This window comes from Convolutriloba macropyga, chromosome 4 (assembly GCF_964194025.1).
Source record: "Convolutriloba macropyga chromosome 4, txConMacr16.3, whole genome shotgun sequence".
Taxonomy (NCBI): domain Eukaryota; kingdom Metazoa; phylum Xenacoelomorpha; order Acoela; family Convolutidae; genus Convolutriloba; species Convolutriloba macropyga.
In genome coordinates, this window is record NC_134471.1 from 35,522,515 (window position 1) to 35,540,443 (window position 17,929).

At 35.1% G+C, this 17,929-nt stretch overlaps 1 protein-coding gene across 1 annotated transcript in view; it reads right to left on the minus strand.

Annotated features, from left to right (window-relative positions):
* The window catches only part of LOC142337640 (uncharacterized), a 173,572-nt gene that overhangs the window by 78,163 nt on the left and 77,480 nt on the right, over positions 1-17,929 (minus strand). The window contains exon 4 of the mRNA XM_075387024.1: positions 15,538-15,762. Coding sequence (XP_075243139.1) covers positions 15,538-15,762 — 225 coding nt within the window. The remainder of the gene's footprint in view (positions 1-15,537; positions 15,763-17,929) is intronic.

A 17,929-nucleotide genomic window follows, 5' to 3' on the forward strand; every position in this document is an offset into this window, starting at 1 on the left:
CTATACTAAAAGAGTGATTCCAGTTTGCTTGTGAGAATAAGCGTTCAATGTTAGTTACCGGTTCTTGCGGTGGATTAAAGGGATTTCTCGCAATTTGTGATGGAGTAGGTGAAAAAAACTGAGAACTAAGTGGATCGGATATAGAGGTGTCTCAGAAAAAACTAATATCTTGTGGTAAATCGTTTATAGTTGAAACAGTGTGAATTGGCTATGGCAATTCAGAACTATTGGTTTTATCTGCGTTCGCAAAGCTTAAATGTTGAGTAGAGAATTGTGGTTTCATTGAATAGTTAATTTATTCAGGTTATGGTGCTCGTGGCGGAGCGGGTATAATAGTTGGTGGTTGGAGTGTTGAATAAGCTATAAAGCCTGAATACGGCAATAAAATCTGTGTGTTTATTTGATGTTGTTGTTGTTGCTGTGCTTGCGTTTGGTGTATTTGCGTTTGGCTTTGATAGGTGGATATGGGATTACTGATTGTGGGGTAAAGTGGGGGAGTGTCCGGGGACGAGGTCTATCTGCATATTTGGCAGTAGTAATGACTGAGTATGGGTGTTCTTCGGTTTCTTGTGCTTATGTTTTTTTATTAAGGAGTTTAAATGACGACATTTTGGGGATAGATTGTTTAGTCGCTCCACACTATGAGCAAGTAGGTGATTCGGAGACGGGGGGAGCACTTAGGTTAGTATTTGGTTGTTGACTAGAGGACGCAATTGTGATATTAATCTCTGTCCCAGAGTGGGGCAATTATCACAAAATTAGATTTTATAAATTGTGGAAGATGGAACAACAATTATTAAGAGATTTAAAGTAGGTATACTAACTCGGACTGCTGCAACGGGTGATTCAGGTGGGATGTCACTTTGTAGATAGATGAGATCTAACAAATCGGCAGAGAAAACTGTTAACAATTCTGCAATTGTATAATCTTTTCGAGCTAACGAGAAAATTATGTGTGGATATATAAGTTCACTTTGTGCTAAGAGTTGTTGGTATTGTTCATCTAACCTAAAAAGTTCGATAAATATCATTCGCTATTTAATATCGTATGAGGCTGGGATAGCGTCAAGATTAATTGTGTATACAATGTCGGTATAAAAGAGTTCAAATAGTTTAGGTGTGGCTTGAGGTGGGAATATTGGAAGATAGAAAAGAGCAGTTGGTTCGCTATTAAAATTTCTAATATAGAAAACCCATTCACAACAAGTGTGTGAATACAATATCATCTAAGTTATTGAAAATGGAAATTTTTAGGTTTAAAATTTTGAATATATTTAAAGGTATCAGCATATGGTGTTCTTTTAAATAACACTTCAAGTCTGTGTTGTGAAGTAATTTGCATACCTAGTATTGATAGAGATCGAGCTGAACTCCCAGTACTGTGAGACTGAAAGTATGAAGTCGTGTTGAGGTGGTGGCTATTGTGAGCAGTTCAGTTGAGGCTTCTTTCAGCTGATTCTTTTTTGCTGTGATAGACGGTTCGGAAAGAACAGCTAAAAACTGAGTTGTGTGACAGTTGTTGTCGTTGAGGAGAAGAGAGAGTAAAATCAAATTTGAAAACTTAGAGAAAGGAATTTTTTTTCTAAGTGAAAGTGAGAATAGAATGGTGAAAAGAGAAAAGTTTGTTAAGAGAGGGAAATTAAGAGAGTGTAAATTTGAGTTTGATTCAAGAGAGAAGAGAAAGAAGAGAAGCAACTAAATTGAGAGAGAGATGCGCTGAAAAGTGATAGTAGACGATACCATATAGCCTGATCAGGATTTTTTATTCGGGGAAGGAGGAGTTACCAAATCATATCTTGGTAAATAAATGAGATTAGGGAATTCTACCCGGACCGAGCCGTGGGTCGTTTGTTAACTTAATTTTTAGTTAATTTCCTTTTTATTATTTTCGTGGGGAATGGCCTGTAATTCCCTTCCTTTCATTTTCTGAAGGAGGGGTTTTTGTTGTTCTGCTTGGGTAGCGGGTGAAAAGATATTCCCTGTTTCTTGTTTACTATACTAAAGAGCTTGATTATCTTTTTCAGTAAAGTAATTGTAATAGGGGGGAGAGGGGTGAAGGAACTATCCCAATTATCCCTCTCGAATAACAAAACGAGGGAATTGTATTTTCATAGGAATTGTATTTACTAGGTAATTAGTGTGTTATGCTAATTTGTGTTCCGCTAACTAATGCGAGAAGAGTGACTTTGTGTATTATAAGAGTGTTGTGTATATGTTTTAAATGTGCGTCGTTCTCGAAGCCGAAATTTTTTATTGTGGTATGAAGATTCTAAAGTCTTTCATCGGTTGACGTCTAAGACGAGTGTCTCTTTAATTGCAGTTTTCCAAGTGACTTTAGGATATTTCAGACAAACTACAAGGTGGTGGGGGAAGTTTCATTTGTGGTTGGTATGTCTTGGTTGTCTGGACTAAACGAGACAGATTTCGACGTGGTGATAGTCGGTTTTTTGTGATGGAGTCGTAAGAAAGAATTGTCCGAAAAATATTTCTCTATTTGTTCTAGAACGAAAAATTCTTTCAGGTAATATGGTACAGTATTACTTCTATGACGAGTTATTTGTTTAACACAGAAATTTTATTGTTAAGTAACCAATGTGGGGGTATCAATTGTTTTGTAGGGTCCAATTTTTTTTGATTGAATCTTTTTTGATATTCCTTTTTATGACGCTTTATTTACAATTAAAACATAAGTGTTGACTTTTAGTGGTTGCGCCGTTCCGAAACGGCGGTTTATGAACGTGCGTAAATGTTTAACTGATTTAAATAATTGCGAACTTCGTTATAAAATTCTGAATGTAACTTTTCACGATTGAGAAACCAATGTGCAAAGGTTCCTTTCTGTAATTTTTTAATTTGTTGATGATGACCGAGATGTTCAGTATGTGTATGTTTGGGGAAGGAATTAAAGGGTGAATTGGGTGAAGGTTTACAATATCCAAAGCTGTCTGTAGTGGAAGATGGATTGACCATCATTGGTGTTTTTGGTTTCTGAACAAATACATGTTCAAATGGTGATAAATTCATATTGCTTCAAGCTTGTAAATTGAATGCAAAAGGAAATGTTTGTACTTTCTTTGACAATGTGTCGTATTGTGAGTCTAAAACTGTGCAAAGAAATGTGTTTAGTTGACGATTACTATTCTCATCGAGTCCATTAGACCATGGTGCGCATGGCGTTTGTGGTTTAAACTGTACATTATATGTGCGGCAAAAGTGTGTAAGTTCTCCGTTAATGTATTTATTTCATTATCTGTTACTAAATTATCGGGTATCCCGAATTTGAAAATCCAGTTGTCAATTTAAACAGTGAGTGCATTTGCTACATCTTTTTTGGGAGAAGGGTGATGGACAACACAATGTGTGAAGGCGTCTACGATAAAATAGACATAGGAATTTCCATCCGAAGACGGATAGATTGAGCCTTTTGTGTCCATTGAGAAGTATGGTGGATCTTCTAAAGATGGATGTTGTGGAGCCATGAGGAGGTTGGGCATGGTCCTGCTCCTTTGGCAATTCAAGCAATCTTGTGTAAGTATTGCGACCCATGTTTTAATATTCGGCAAGTAATAATTTTCTGTTATTGTAGCACATGTTTTTTCACGACCGGGACGGCCTGAAAGATCGTGAGAATGTGCAATAAAAAGTATTATTAGAAAAAAAGTGAGTGGTAAAGATTTTTGGTGAAGTGGTTTCTTGTATGTAGTATAAGAGATGATTTGTTTCATTTATGCTTAGGTCTTGGAAACGTTGATTGTAATGTAATAACCCTTTGTTTGCTCGGATATTTATTGAAGGGACGTGGGGTGATTTTTATATTTTTTCCAGAGGAGAAGTTGTCTAATAACCGGGTCCTGTTGTTGTGCTTCATAAAGAGGTGTATCGTTTCGTTCTGTTTGTTCGTTGTAGATATAATCACAAACTTCTGGAGATTTAGGTATAAAATCGTCCAGTGCTGGGAGTGAGAATTTAATGGTGTTTATTAACTCTGCATAATTTGCATTTTGAGTAAACTGTGTATATGGTTCTATTTTATTTGTTTTCGGAGTGACATCCGTGTGTTGTACAACCGGATAGGGTTCTAACAATGAGTGATTTTGTTTAAATTGTTTTATTTTGTTTTGTTGCAAAAGTTCTAAAGGTTGTGCCTTGGTTTACTTGTGTTCTAAAGGTTGTGCTTCGAACTTGTGATACGAGACAGGAAGATAGAGATCATTTTCGAGTTGTACTTTCAAATAATTATCTTTGATCTCTAAGAATATTGGAAAATTTGGTGATCCTGCAGTAGTGTCCGGTGTCATTGTGTTAATATATTCCTTTGATACAGCATCGTGACACTGTATAGGTTGAGTATTTTGGTTATGTGTCATTAAAAATTTAATAGAGTCGGGGATCTCAACTGTTCTAAGACGGGGTTCCTCTTGTGTTGTTGTCGTTAGTGCACGACTCAAAAAATCTGGAAGAGAAAGCTTTTTTCCTTCCGTCCAAACTATGTCCACGTTTGGGAATTTCATTAGAATTAATTGAAATTTATATACTCTGTGGTTTGGTTAGTTCTTTTGTGTGAACAAAAAGAGAATTGGTTTTGTGGTCAGTGTATAAAATAAAAGGATGTTGTGACCCTTGAATGAGAAAATCGTATTCCGAAAGTGCACAAATTATTGTTGAACTTTCGCGAAGAATGGTTGGGAATCTAAGTTTTTTGGTGGAAAATAAACGAGAGTTTGCTGAAACTATTTCCATTTTTTCAAATTGATTTTTTGTGGAGAAGTGCAGCTCCAATGCCATAGTTAGAGGCGTTACATAAATTATAAAAGGGTTTTTCTGAGTTAGGAATTGCGAGACGAAGTCTTCGGTCCCTAAGTTCCTTTTTTACTCTGTGAAATGTTTGTTGTAGTTCAGTTCTAGGGTCCATTTAAAATCTGTTGTATCCCGGAGTTGGACGTAGAAAAGTCTCGTTATAACTTGTAAGTTATAGATAAACTTTGAGATGAAAGTGAGAATTCCAACGTAATTTTGAATCTCTTTTGTGTTTTTTGGTTGTTGTAATTTTAAAAATCCATCGATTATTGATTTTATTGGGTGTATGTGATTGTTTTGTATTTGGTGTACCAAGAATTTAACTGAATCTAAGAAAAAGAAAAATTTATCAGAAGCTGCTTTGAGATTTTCATTTTTTGAGAATTTTGTGATATTGATCAAGTGTTTGTAACATTGTGTCTGTTGTAGTGTCTTGTATGAAAACATCATCAAGATATGTGATGATTTTATTTTTGCGAATCAGTGGTTTGAGAATACTACTCATAAAGGATGAAAAGGCAGCTGGGCCAATTGAAATGCCATGAAATAAACGTTTAAAGCAGTATTGTTGTCCTGCTATGACAAAAAATGCGAGTCTTTGTGATGGTTTATCTAGTGGCAGCTGGCTGTATGCGCTCTTCATGTTAGCTATAGAAAAAATCGGTTCTTTAATACGTGTCAGTATTATTTGGATTGGTTCTATGGGCCAGCTGCATTTTGTTTCGTCAACCATTGTGTTCAGTTGGCGAGGATCTAAAATGAATTTTAGTGATTCTCCATTTTTAAGGATAATTACTGAATTAATCAAAGTGTTTCCCGTAGTGAGTGAATCTGTGTTTACAGGTGCTTTTATATCGAAATGTGTTAAAATATCGAGTAAGTGTTGTACTCTTTCTTGTATTTGAAGAGGGATGTCGGTTGCTCTGTTTCTTAAATACCGCTGTTGATTTTAAGGGTAGGTTTAGTTCTACTTTAATTTTACCTACATCGAATTTAGACGTAGAGTAACATTGCTTAAATTGTGTGAGAAGTAGAGCTAATTGTTTAAATTGTGGTTGTGTTAATTTTGTGTGTTCAAAATTGGACATTGCGAGAGAACCTCGATCAGATTCTGTGATTTTTGAGACATCAAATGGTATATGATTTTTTTGTTGTGATTTATATTCACGTTCTTGTTGTTTAGTGAGGTTCAGACAATAAAATTTTTTAAATGTTTCTGATGAGCCGTGTATAAGGTAGTTTGATGTATAAGCATCCATGAATTCTGTGAGTTCATTAATGCGATATTTCGTTGTTTGTAAATCATTGAGTGAAACATCTTGTTGTTTATATCCAATTAGTCCTTTTACAAATGTTAGTGGATGATTTAAGTGGTTTTGTTTTAATATTTGAAAAATGATTGGTAATGGTATTCAAAGTTGTTAATATACATTATAGAGAAAAACATATTTTTGCGAAATCGTATGAATGAAAAATCAGATGCATAAGGAATAGTGCCGTTCGCCTTTTTGTTTTAACATTCATATGCAGTTAATGAGTAAGTTAAAATTATGTGTTCAGAGGGTTGAAAAAACAGTGATTGATCACCATTAATAGGAAAAAACCGTTATTAGTATGGGGGTGATTTGATTGAAGAATTATAAAATTTCAGTGATTTCGATTCATGATTATGTTTAATCTCTATTGTATGAGACGAACATTTCGTCGAATCAACATATTTTTCTAGGAAAGGTGTTCCTAGGATATTGAATCCTGTGTTTGAAAAAAAGAATGTGAGAAAAGTATTTCTGAGAGTTCTACTTTCTGTTACATGTGGATAGAGGCTATTTGCTGCTGAGAGAACAAATGTTGACGCTTTTAGTCGCCGTTTTTTTGGTATTCTTTAATTTCATTCCAAGTATCATTATTTAGGACAATAAATGTAGCGCCTGAATCTAGTAGAAAATCAATTTCAAGGTGTGGTGGAGGAACTGTTTTCGTATGATCAGGTGTTTGTTGTGTATATATTGTTGGTCGTAATACCCAAATATTGCTTTTACATGATGTAGAAAGAGTGTATTCTTCTGTGAGAATATTGCATTCTTCTTGGCAGTTAAAATATTCATCTTTTGTTTCTTGATTTAATTCCAATTGTAAACCATTAAATTATTGTTCTAGGAGCTGTTCTTCTGAAACATTTTGTGTTTCCGTATTTGCTTTTTTAGACGTTGTGTTGTCTGTTTGTTCTTGGTCTAAGAGTGAGTTAATGTATTTTCTTACATTGAGAAGTCGATTACGTGATAATGGTCGTCGTGAACGATTTCCATCTCCATTATAATGAGGTGATTGTGGTCTAGAATTATTTGAGTATGTATTATAAGTGTTATCATTAGTTTTTTTCTGATAGTTGGAGCGTCTTGGGTTTTGTGAACCGTTTCTACTCGGTGGTTTAAAATTACTATTACCGTGATAAGGTTTTGAGTTTGAATGTGAGAATTCATTTGGACTTCTATGTCTTGAATTATCACGGTGATCTCTACTGTTGCTTCTACAGCGATAAGAAAACGGTAGTGTTTTACCTGTAATAATGTTTGATGTGACTTGTTGGTTTGGAAATTTTTGGTTACCTTTCATCGCTTGATTAAAAGTTTGCTTCTGAATTTTGGCTTTTTCAAGTGGTTTTGTGTATCTTTGCCTGTTCAATATCTTGTTCCATCAAATGTATATCATCTACTGTGAGATGATCAATATCTAGAGAAAGGATATCAATTGATGAGGAAAGAATGGAATTTGTGCTAAGTTTATGTCTAACTATATGTGTTGTTGAGATATCTTCTTGATGTTTTTTTCTACTAATTGTGCGAATGGAAATTGTGGTTCCAATGCAGTTGATTTGTGGTTTGCAACCTTTTTTAGAGCTATTATGGCTAATTGTGGATCAAGTGCTTTGACAAGAAAGTCATTCATTTGTGTATTACGCATATCTGGAGTGTTATTAACATATGCTTTTTGAGTAATTTGTTCAATTCTAAGTGCTATTGTTTTTATCTGTTCACCCGAAGCACGTGTTATGCTTTCTATTAATAGTTTCGCCTGTGTTTGGGATTGTTGATTATCGAATGCGCTTTAAAATTCAGGGCAAGAAGCTTGCTAGTTCTTTTTTATTTCCTAATATAAATACCATTGTAAATACTGGTAAATGTGAATACCATTGTTGTGCAGATCCAATTAGGGCGGTTTGTATCATGGCAATTCGTTTCAGGATCAATGCTTCATGATATGGTGAATCACTCTGTTCTGGTCCCGCCGTCATTACTATATTTCCTATGGTAGCATTTAAGAAATCCTCTGTTGTGTAAATAGGATCAGTACCATCAAACGGTCTTAGAGACTGTTGCATTGGTACTGAGCCTCGTAAATAAGGGTCCATCATTTGTGTATTTCGGCGAAATACGGCCGACGGTGTTTGCGTAGACGCCGCCTGTGCAAAATAAGGATTTGAGGCGTTTGTTGTTTGTTGAATATTCTGTGAATTAAGTTGTCGAACTAAATTTACATATTGTTGTGAAGTGATTTGAATGTTTTGATCATTGGTTAGTATTGGTTTAGTTGATTTATTTAAAATGATGGGTTCAGAGTTAAAGTGTACAGAATTCTGTCTCTGTAAGCGTGGTAAAGGCGTGTTTACGTTTGGTAATGTAGGTAGAGTTGTATTTAATGGATCTGAATTTTGGGTCAATTTAGTCAGCTTCACAAGTTGTTTGTGTTGGTGATTCTGGTAAATATTTGTGTTGCTAGCGGTATCATTAGTGACAAGATTGTTATCATTATTTGGATTATTATTTTGGCCATTATCTTCAAGGTCAATTAATGTGTTCACTGTATGTGATGAAAAGAGTGTTCCATCATCTAACAATGTGGAATTAAAGTCTGTTTCTATATTTTCGTTAATACAAGTGTCTGTAGGCTGTGAGTCTACTATCGTATCCATATTTTCTATCGGTGACGCTTACAGAGAGTTATTTGTGTTCTCTGGAACGTTTGTACATGTAAATGGTTGATTCATTGCATTATATTTTTTTATTTCATTATTTTTATGGTTAATGGATAATTTTTGTATAATTTCTGATGGTAGTTTTGTGATAGTCACAAAATTTTGTGGGAACCAGATCGAATCATAAATATAATGTAGTGTTTCTGGTAGTTTAGATATTAACTGTGAGTATGTCTCAGCTATTAGTTTTATAGCTGTAAAAATGTGTCTTACGAGACTTTTTCCAAAATCTGTGTATGTACAAAGATAGAAGCGCAAGAGAATCGGGAATCTCTTCTTCATTTAAGTCTGCGTCTTTGGCAGAGCTTATGTATGTTTTAAGAAGGTGAGTGAAACCTTCTACTTCTTGTCGAGTGGTTTTGTGTACGCTCTCTTTTCGTGACTGCAGATTAGCAGTATTAAGTGTGCAAGCAAAACGTTTAAGAAATTAGAAAGAGGATTTTCGAAATACACTTGTTTTATCCAAAGGTTGTTTTCTGACCATACTCCGTTAAGGAATTCAAATAGTGTATCTGATAGTGGATTAAATAGGGTGTCGTATATGAGGGAAATATATGTTTTTGTGAGAAGATGACAAATAAAAAGAATCGAGCCCTTTGTGAGTTGAGCTCCATAAATTTCAATTAGGTATGAAAGAAAAACAGTTCGTGAAACTTGTGATGCTTTATCTGGTGAAGAAAGGAAAGGCTGTTGCTCTACTGCAAAATAGTGATATTTGAGTTATTTAAATCATTTTGGTGTCGATAGTGTTTAACTGCAAAGGGTAAAATTTCGCGTAGAAGACGTTTGTTCTGTTGTGTAAGAACAGTTAGTTGTAGTTCATCAGAGTCTGTGTCTGTAATAGGGGAAGTTTGACCAATGTGGTGGTTCATTTTCTCAGTTTGTACTTTGTGTTTCTGTTGGGGTTGTGTTCCCCTTTTTTCTTATTTTTAAATGAAGAACAATTAAATGATTATATAAACTATTTCTAATTTTTTTCTCAAGAGAGAATATTGTGTTTTGTGTGAGTTCCTTTTACGGTTAGTGTTTGTTAACTCACTGGTCGCGCCAGTTAAGGCAGACCTAAGGTGGGCTCCTTTTACAGCTTTAAGGTATGAAGAGCTAGGGCTACTTATTTCTACGCGCGAAAGTAAGCTTACCTATATCTCTCAGACTAACCGACTCTGTAAAACACTGATGATATACTTCAATTATAATGATGTATAAAAGAGTTAACACCCGAGTCAGAGGTATACACATCGTGCAACTACTCTAATAGACTGACTATAGTTAGTGGAGTTCTTTCTATATAAAAAAAATTGTGTCTTCTCAGTCTCTGATTGGATGGAGGTGTACATCCAGTGTTTCTACTGCTACAATATATATTTATATATATTTATTCAGGTAAAATTGGGCTTATACTTTAGTAAAGATACTTTTCCATCTAGTTCTATAATTTCAGTTTACAATTCCGCCTGTTAAATTTCTCTTTGCTACTCAAAAAAAGTGATTAGATAGTGTATATGTGATAACATTTAATTCTTCTGGCAAGCATAGAGACCGACAAAAAATGCTTTGGGTTTAACGTGACAAAAATTTTATGCAATTGGTAACTTCACTCCAGGATCAAAATTACCTCTGGTCAGACCAAAAAGACCTCTGTTTTGTCGCTTGTGCTCTCGGAATTTTTGTATCGATGAATCTATCTCTGATCAGATGAATTAAATAATTACTAAACCAATTGAACTGACCAGTTACCAAATGTTTTACAAAAATGAACAACACTACCTGGAGAGATTACCAAAGATAATTATATCACATATATCGCAGTGAAATTCCAAAAGGTCAAAGAAATTACATTTTAGAGGCATAAAATTGTGAAATGACAAAGATTTTAAAAGACGCAAAAAAAACTGATTGTTCCGACCCCTCCCCCTCTTGAGGGGGGAGGAACTATAGACTCAAATTGGGTTTTTTTTGTTCAGTCAATTTTGGCCGATCGATATATTCATCGTAGAGAGTTGACTCTGGTATCATTAGAAATCTTGTCCAGCGTAGATTATGGATTTAAAAAGATTTTTTTGATTTTCGTTTTTACATGGAGATATCGAGGTTTAATATATCAAGGTTACGGAGAAAATAGAGTGAATTCAGTTGATTTTATTCACATTTTTTGGAACTTCTGACAAAAATTTCGCCAATTTTGCTAAAAATCGTTAAATTTTTTCCAGAAAGTGTTGTTGATTTTATTTTTATAGAAAAACAATTTGGTCCGCTATTTTTATTCAATTTTTTTGTCACAAATTCCGGCTTCAGACTTTTTCAACAAAAAAACGAGTAAGTTCCTTTCGTCCACTCTATTTAAATATGCAGGAAGAGCACACCCAAACACCATTAACACAATCTGTAGACTGAGAAGGGGGCTAATTCTACTTCAACTTCCGTTGAGAGTGCTCTGTAATAAAAACTTTGCCGTTTTTTGCTAGATTTATTCGTTGATTATCAAAAACGCAGCGTTGATTTTTGATTTTTTTAATTAACAAAATATCTATATCTATGACATTTGAACAATTAAATATTCCTAATGGACAATCAGCATTAGCAGGACTAGTTTTGTACCAATCTTGGACCGTTACAACCCGAAAATATTTCCGATTCTCTTCAGACGGTTTTTTTTAAAAAATTCGTTTTTTTTATATTAAATAAATAACAGAACATTTAAAATCAAAGCTCACTACTGATAAGCCCCAGTGACTTTCTAATAAACTCCAAACTAGTTTATTTAGTTGATTGCTTGAAAGCTTATGCTCGTTTTGACTTTTAAAACATTTGATTTTTAATTTAAAAAAGGCTTATTCAACTTGGCTTCCCAATTTTCGCTTATTTTTGTCAACTTGTAGCTTAGTGTCAGCAATCAAAGAGTGCTCCTTCTTCCACTGTATTCAAAATAGGTCTTTATTGTGATTTTACGCTTTAAGTTAAGGTTTTTCTTGCTTTGACACTACTAGATTTCACATTTTTTTTTTTAATTTTTTGGTATTTGCCCATTTTTCATGTTTTCTAGTTTTGTCAAATTATCATGTTATTGGCAGTTCATATATCACATTATTCGCGTTCAACACAACGCACAATTGATAATATTTAAATCTTTAAAGATATAGATTGTGGTTCTTTGCGGCTTTGACAATACTTTCTCGAAGAATTTAATTGAATTTTTTAGTTTTGTCTTTAACTGTCGTTTTTAGTTTGTCTTTTTACTCGTATTCAAATTCCTGTACAGTGACCCAGTTTGATTGGCTTTTCGTGGAACAGTAGATGAGCCGATGTTCTGATATTAGAAGATAGATGATGGCTTTCATGACTTTGAAAACACCTGTTTTCCAAAATGAAAAAAAAAACACTTTAACTTCGCAATTTTGTTCCTTTTATAGTCTGTTTGTTACCTGGTCTCGTTAATTAAAGGTTAAAAATGAAATCAGTTTCGTCAATGGAAGCTGAAAAAAGCTATTGGTGTCACAAAATCGAATGTTTTTAATGAATTCGTTACGACTTTACTGACTTCGACACGGGTTTTTCACAAAAAAAGTAAATAAATTTCTGATTTTTGTCTTATTTGACGTTCTTATTGTAGACGATTTTCTGGATAATTGCAGGTCTTAAGGGCTTCCTCTGGAAAAATGGACAAACCTATTCAAAATTTTCATTTTGCAATTATTGGCTTTCATGTCTTTGGAATTAAATTGCTTTCGAAAAAAAAAAACGTATTACATAATTTTTCTTTTTTTCTTTTTTGTCTAATTACTACCTAGGTTCATTAATGAGCGCTCACATGATACATTATTGACGTTTGGTGCAAGTGCAAATGAACATATCTTGAGGGCCAAAGTATGGCCTTACGGCTTCGAAAGCATTTTCTGGCAAATTTTCATTTACTTTTTGTTTGTTGTATATTTGTTGTTCTTTTTGTAACTGCATAAAAAACTGAAAACCGACAGTTCTTAATTTCCTCCTACAGAAGCATTGGTAATTGTAAACCTATGGGATATTTTAGTTGATTAATAATGGTTTTCATTACTTTGAAATTAATTGTTTTCCTCAGCGAATTCTCAGCAAAAAAAACTCGCGAATTTTCGTACTTTAAAGTTTCTATTCTTTTTGTCTAATTGTTACCCAGCCTTATTACGAACTGGTAAAAATCCGTTTTTTTTCTGGTGAATTAAAAGTTATTTTATTTAGTTTCAGTTTTATCTGACGCTATTTTGACTTTGTTATTAAGTTTTGTTTTTTAAAACGGACATAAATTTTTTGATGTAATTAATGTTTGTTGTTGTTGTTGCTGATGTTGTTGTTGTTGTTTGATTTTGCCGTTCGCCTTCGCTCGCTTTCTTAATATCGGCATATCTCATCAATCTAATGCATCATTTTTTCCTCCACTGAATTATTTGCTTTGGTGGCTATCTTTTCGTTCATACACCAGTTTTTTTGAAAAATACTTGAATTTTTGTGTTTTTCTATCTGTTTCTTATTTGGTAGACAATTATGCCAAAAATGTGGATGAACGGGATCGGAAGCTTATGTGCGACTGCACATTACCGAGCCTCCTTGTTTTATTAAATATGCATATAGGATGTAACCGTAACCAAATAAAAAATAAAGGTAAAAATGCAGTGCGAACAAATCGGAATTTTCTTCAAGATAATCAATTTTCCTCCCAAAATTGAAAGCAGAAACCAAAAGCATCTGCTGAATTCCAAACAATGTTGAAACTTCGCAGCTAAAAGACTAAATGCACTAGCTAACTTCCTAATGTTTGACAGCATCAAAACTGTTAAAAGATGAAAAAAAAACTTTATAATTGTTGAAGAAAAACGTAAGAAATTTTGCTGGCTTCTGGTCGTTATAAATTTCTGAATTCTTATTCGTCCAGCTCGGTAACATAATTCGGATAAATTTTGAGTCCGTTTTTCCCTTTTTCTATTTTTTCGAGATAGATACGAGCACCAAAATCTACGAGCACCAAAAGAGCCTCTTTCACAAGACCTCTCTTTCCTCTTTCCTTGATGGCCTTCTCCAACGTCAGTATCTGATGTTAAATAAGTATAGAAAAGCAGTTGAGTGTTAAATCTACTGACAAGTGTTTTTATCCATCTTTATCCATTTTTCCTATATTGGGAAGCCGTGCATTTATCCATCTGAGAAATACTTTCACAAGTCAAACATTATTTTCTGTATCGGTAAATGTTGTTATTACCGAATTACAAAAAAATTAACTTTGGGGATCGCGATGCCATCCCTAGTTGAGAAGACCGAACAAAAATGAAGCAAGAAATGTTTGGTATGTTCGGTTTTCTACGTAAGAAATGGTCGGCATGTTCGGTTTGTTCGGTATGATTGGTTTCAAATGAAAACAATTGTCGGTATGTTTGGCGTAGAAAGTAAGAAAGCTTCGGTATGTTCGGTTATGCAAGATTCGGTATGTTCGGTTTGGAGTGCAAGAAAGATTCGGTATGTTCGGTTCGGCCAGATTCGGTATAATCGGTTTCAAACGAAAGAAACTGTCGGAATGTTCGGTCTGGAACGTAAGAAAGCTTCGGTATGTTTAGTTTTGCAAGATTCAGTAGGATAGCCAGAGTTGGTATGTTTGATTAATAGACGTTAAAAAACGTTTGCTGTTTGTGGTTTCATAACGGAGAAATGGTTGGTATGTTTGGTTGACAACACAGGAAACCTTCAGTACGTTGTTAGAGAAAATTGATATACAAGAATCTCCCGGGTCGAGGTGTCACCGCTAAAAATTGCTAAAAGATGTAAGGTTTGCGGTGAAATTGAAGAAAAAGTATAAGATTTGCGATCAATGCAATCAATGCGGTGAAAAAAAATATTTGCCGCTAAAAATCGCAATTCTTACAGAAATGAACCGCTAAATTCACCGCCAACCTGACTTCACGGTTAGTATATCCGGTTGAGGTCCTCGTTCAAAATGATCTATGAAAATACCCATCCAGATTATTTTTGCTCACGAAAATACCCAGGCAGACCAAAACGTTTGTGAGTATGTATGTTAATTTTCCCCACAAAGGAGCAAATTGATAAAGTTCCATCCTTTCCATCAGCACGTTTTTGGGTACATATGTTAGTTTTTCCAAAAAGGAGGAAAATGAAACGTTTACTCGTTTCTAGTTCTTCTGGCTAGATTAAAGAACGAAATAAAAGGCCATCTTCCCTGTGCGCCAATGAAGGCATTTATGAAAAAGTTTATTTCAAACCATGAATTAATTCAAAGTAAAATTGCATAAAATGTCATGTCTTTTCGAAAAGAACAATTATCCATCAGAACATAAGGACCGTTAGTTGTGACAAAAAAATTATCACCAGAAACATTTATTATACAGAAAGTCAACGTATTGGTCATCTAAAAAAATAGTTTTATTTCGATCAGAGATGATTTCGAGCGCAAGAAGGTCTGGGCAATGGTCTGAAATTCATCTAGACAAGATTCGCACTAAAGTCTGGGAATCGGTCTTGGACTTTTCTGGTCAAAGGTCTCTTTAGTCTTGGTTAATTCGTCTGATCTGATGTGGCTTTGAGCGCAAACAAATTTTTGCTATATTCTGATAAGAGGTCACTTCTGTATGGGACGGTCTGATCAGAGGTCAGTTTTGTCTTGGACGGGCTGATCAGAGACCGCTACGATCTGGACCTGAAGCTGGGTAAGAAGTTATGTTTACCTGTTTGAATAAAGTCGGTAAAAAACGTCTGATGACAAGATGTGAAGGCTTCTGCCGCAACGCCAAATATCACTGTCCCATCCATGACACATGCTGATGCTTGGCAAGCACATGGGTCGCTTGTATCTGTTGGATTGTGACTTAATCCGAAAGTGTGACCTACCTCATGAGCCAAACGGCTGCCCATCACTTCCATTGTTTCCCCTCTCTCTTTGATCCAGGCCACTAAACAACTCCAGTTAAAAAAACAAGTAAGAAACGGTTATAAGTTGCCGCAGATGACCGCTTTTGACGTCATTGTCACGTTACCAGGGACAAATCAGCACAATTAAGAATCGAGGAACTATACTCGAATTAGTCATGGTACTCTTTTTGCAATCTAACACACGAGCGGTTTAAAAACCTTGAAACATTTCTGTTGCTGTTGATGTCGGAAAACTACAGAATATATTGACATCGTCACGGATTCTGGTTCAACTTTGGTTTTAAAAAAAGTTAAAGAGTGCAATTAAAAACTAGTTGAAAATCTCTTCAATTTATTTGGTCACCTTTACTCTGTAATCCATCTTTAGCTAATTGTGATCAAATACCGGATAATAGCAATTACAGAAAATTAATTAAGAAATTCCTCCAGGTATCAAAAATCCAAATAAAATCAGATTTAGTTACCACCAATTGATTGCATCCCTGCATGACGTTGACAACTTTATAATATATGAATGAGGACAAACATAAACTGAGCTGTAAGGACTTAATAGTGCAAAAACAAAAGAACATAACTAACTAACGTCGAGCGAATTGCTCTCAAACGACCGGCGGGCGGCTGGCTTTGTTAGTAACTAGCCACGGGGGGTGGGGCAAAAGTGGGGGGTGGGGGAGGGGGCTTTATTCAACCTCTAAGAGCCACCCTTCACAGCATAAATCTCGTCTCCAAAACCGTTTCTGTGGTTTCTGTGAATCACTGAATCACATACTTGGAGACCAGTTGAACTGAAAGGCTCTAAGACCACTTAATGCCCGCTGGGTGCTACCTGTTTATCCCGTTTTGAGGACAAAAAGTCAAATGGGTCCGACAAAAAATCCGTCAAGCGAAAAATCGCATAAAAAAGACCGACAGGACTAATATCATTGCTACAAACTTCGTTTGCGAGCAATTAATAAGGATTACAATAAACGTGTTGATTTTCAACTAGGATGACTAATTGGAAAACTGTGCGCTGGAGAAAAGACACGATAAACAGAAAAAAAAGGTTAAAAGCAAATTTTTGGTCATAACGCAAATATAATTTTCTTTGCAATCACTATGGAATGGTATAGGTTTCAAAATTCGCCTCTTGTGGCCTTCTGTTGAGGTTTTTACATCTGCCGATTCTGATGTTCATTGTTGCTGTAGAATTTTTTACTTTGCTTGGGCTGATTAGCTGGGGACCGACTAGCGCCCAAAACACTAACAAATTGAAAGGGGCGTTTCGAAGGCTCTCAGACTTCTGATGGAGGGCTCTTTTGTCCCAACGCTGCTCATGTCAACTGCAGTCCTGCAGTCCTGTCAAGTGATCTGGTTTCCAATCGCGCAAACTGGTGTTCTGGTTTCCAATCGTGCAAACCGCTGTTCTGTCTTCCAATCGAGCAAACCGGTGTTCAGGTTTCCAATCGCTCAAAGCGGTGTTCTAATTTTATGAAGTCAGTTCAACTCTCTCAACAATGTTTTTGTTATCAGAACTCCTCAACAGATCAACTAAGCTACGACTTTGTTATGCTTCTGTTTTGGTAATGTTGTGGTTCTACACCTTAGTAACTAATCAAGCAACAAAGTACAAGATTGATCAAAACAAAAGATTTTGTTCTTTTCTCATTACAGGCAACATTAATTATGCTTTTCTTACGTAAAGTTTTTAATGATTTCGAAAAAACAATTAAATGACTTGAAAGCCTTTTTTTATACATTAATGATTTCAAAAAAAACAATAGCAGTATCCGACTTACGACGCTACCAATTAATCAATCAGTCAAACTATGAACTCAAAATCTTAAGCCTTATTTGGAGGTTTTAAGCCCCCACGGTATCTTCAAAACAAACTCCCCAAAAATGTCAACGAAGGAAATGCTACAAGGTGGCACTAACTCTCTTCCAAATTTCACCACACTGAGGTAAATACCGGATTATAAACAACCTTCATAACTTCGGTCATCCCCAGAAAACCAATATTGCACCCACTCAACTTCAATTTCACCCTTTTTTTGTTCCACAGAAGTCAGGCTCGTCAACTGACCTTGAATTGCAAGCCAACAGTCTTATTAACAATTTTAAGGTAACCAATTTTATAAATTATTTTCTATCACTTTCAACTGCGACACTTTTAAGAGAAAAGGAGGATTTCCAAAATTCTGCACT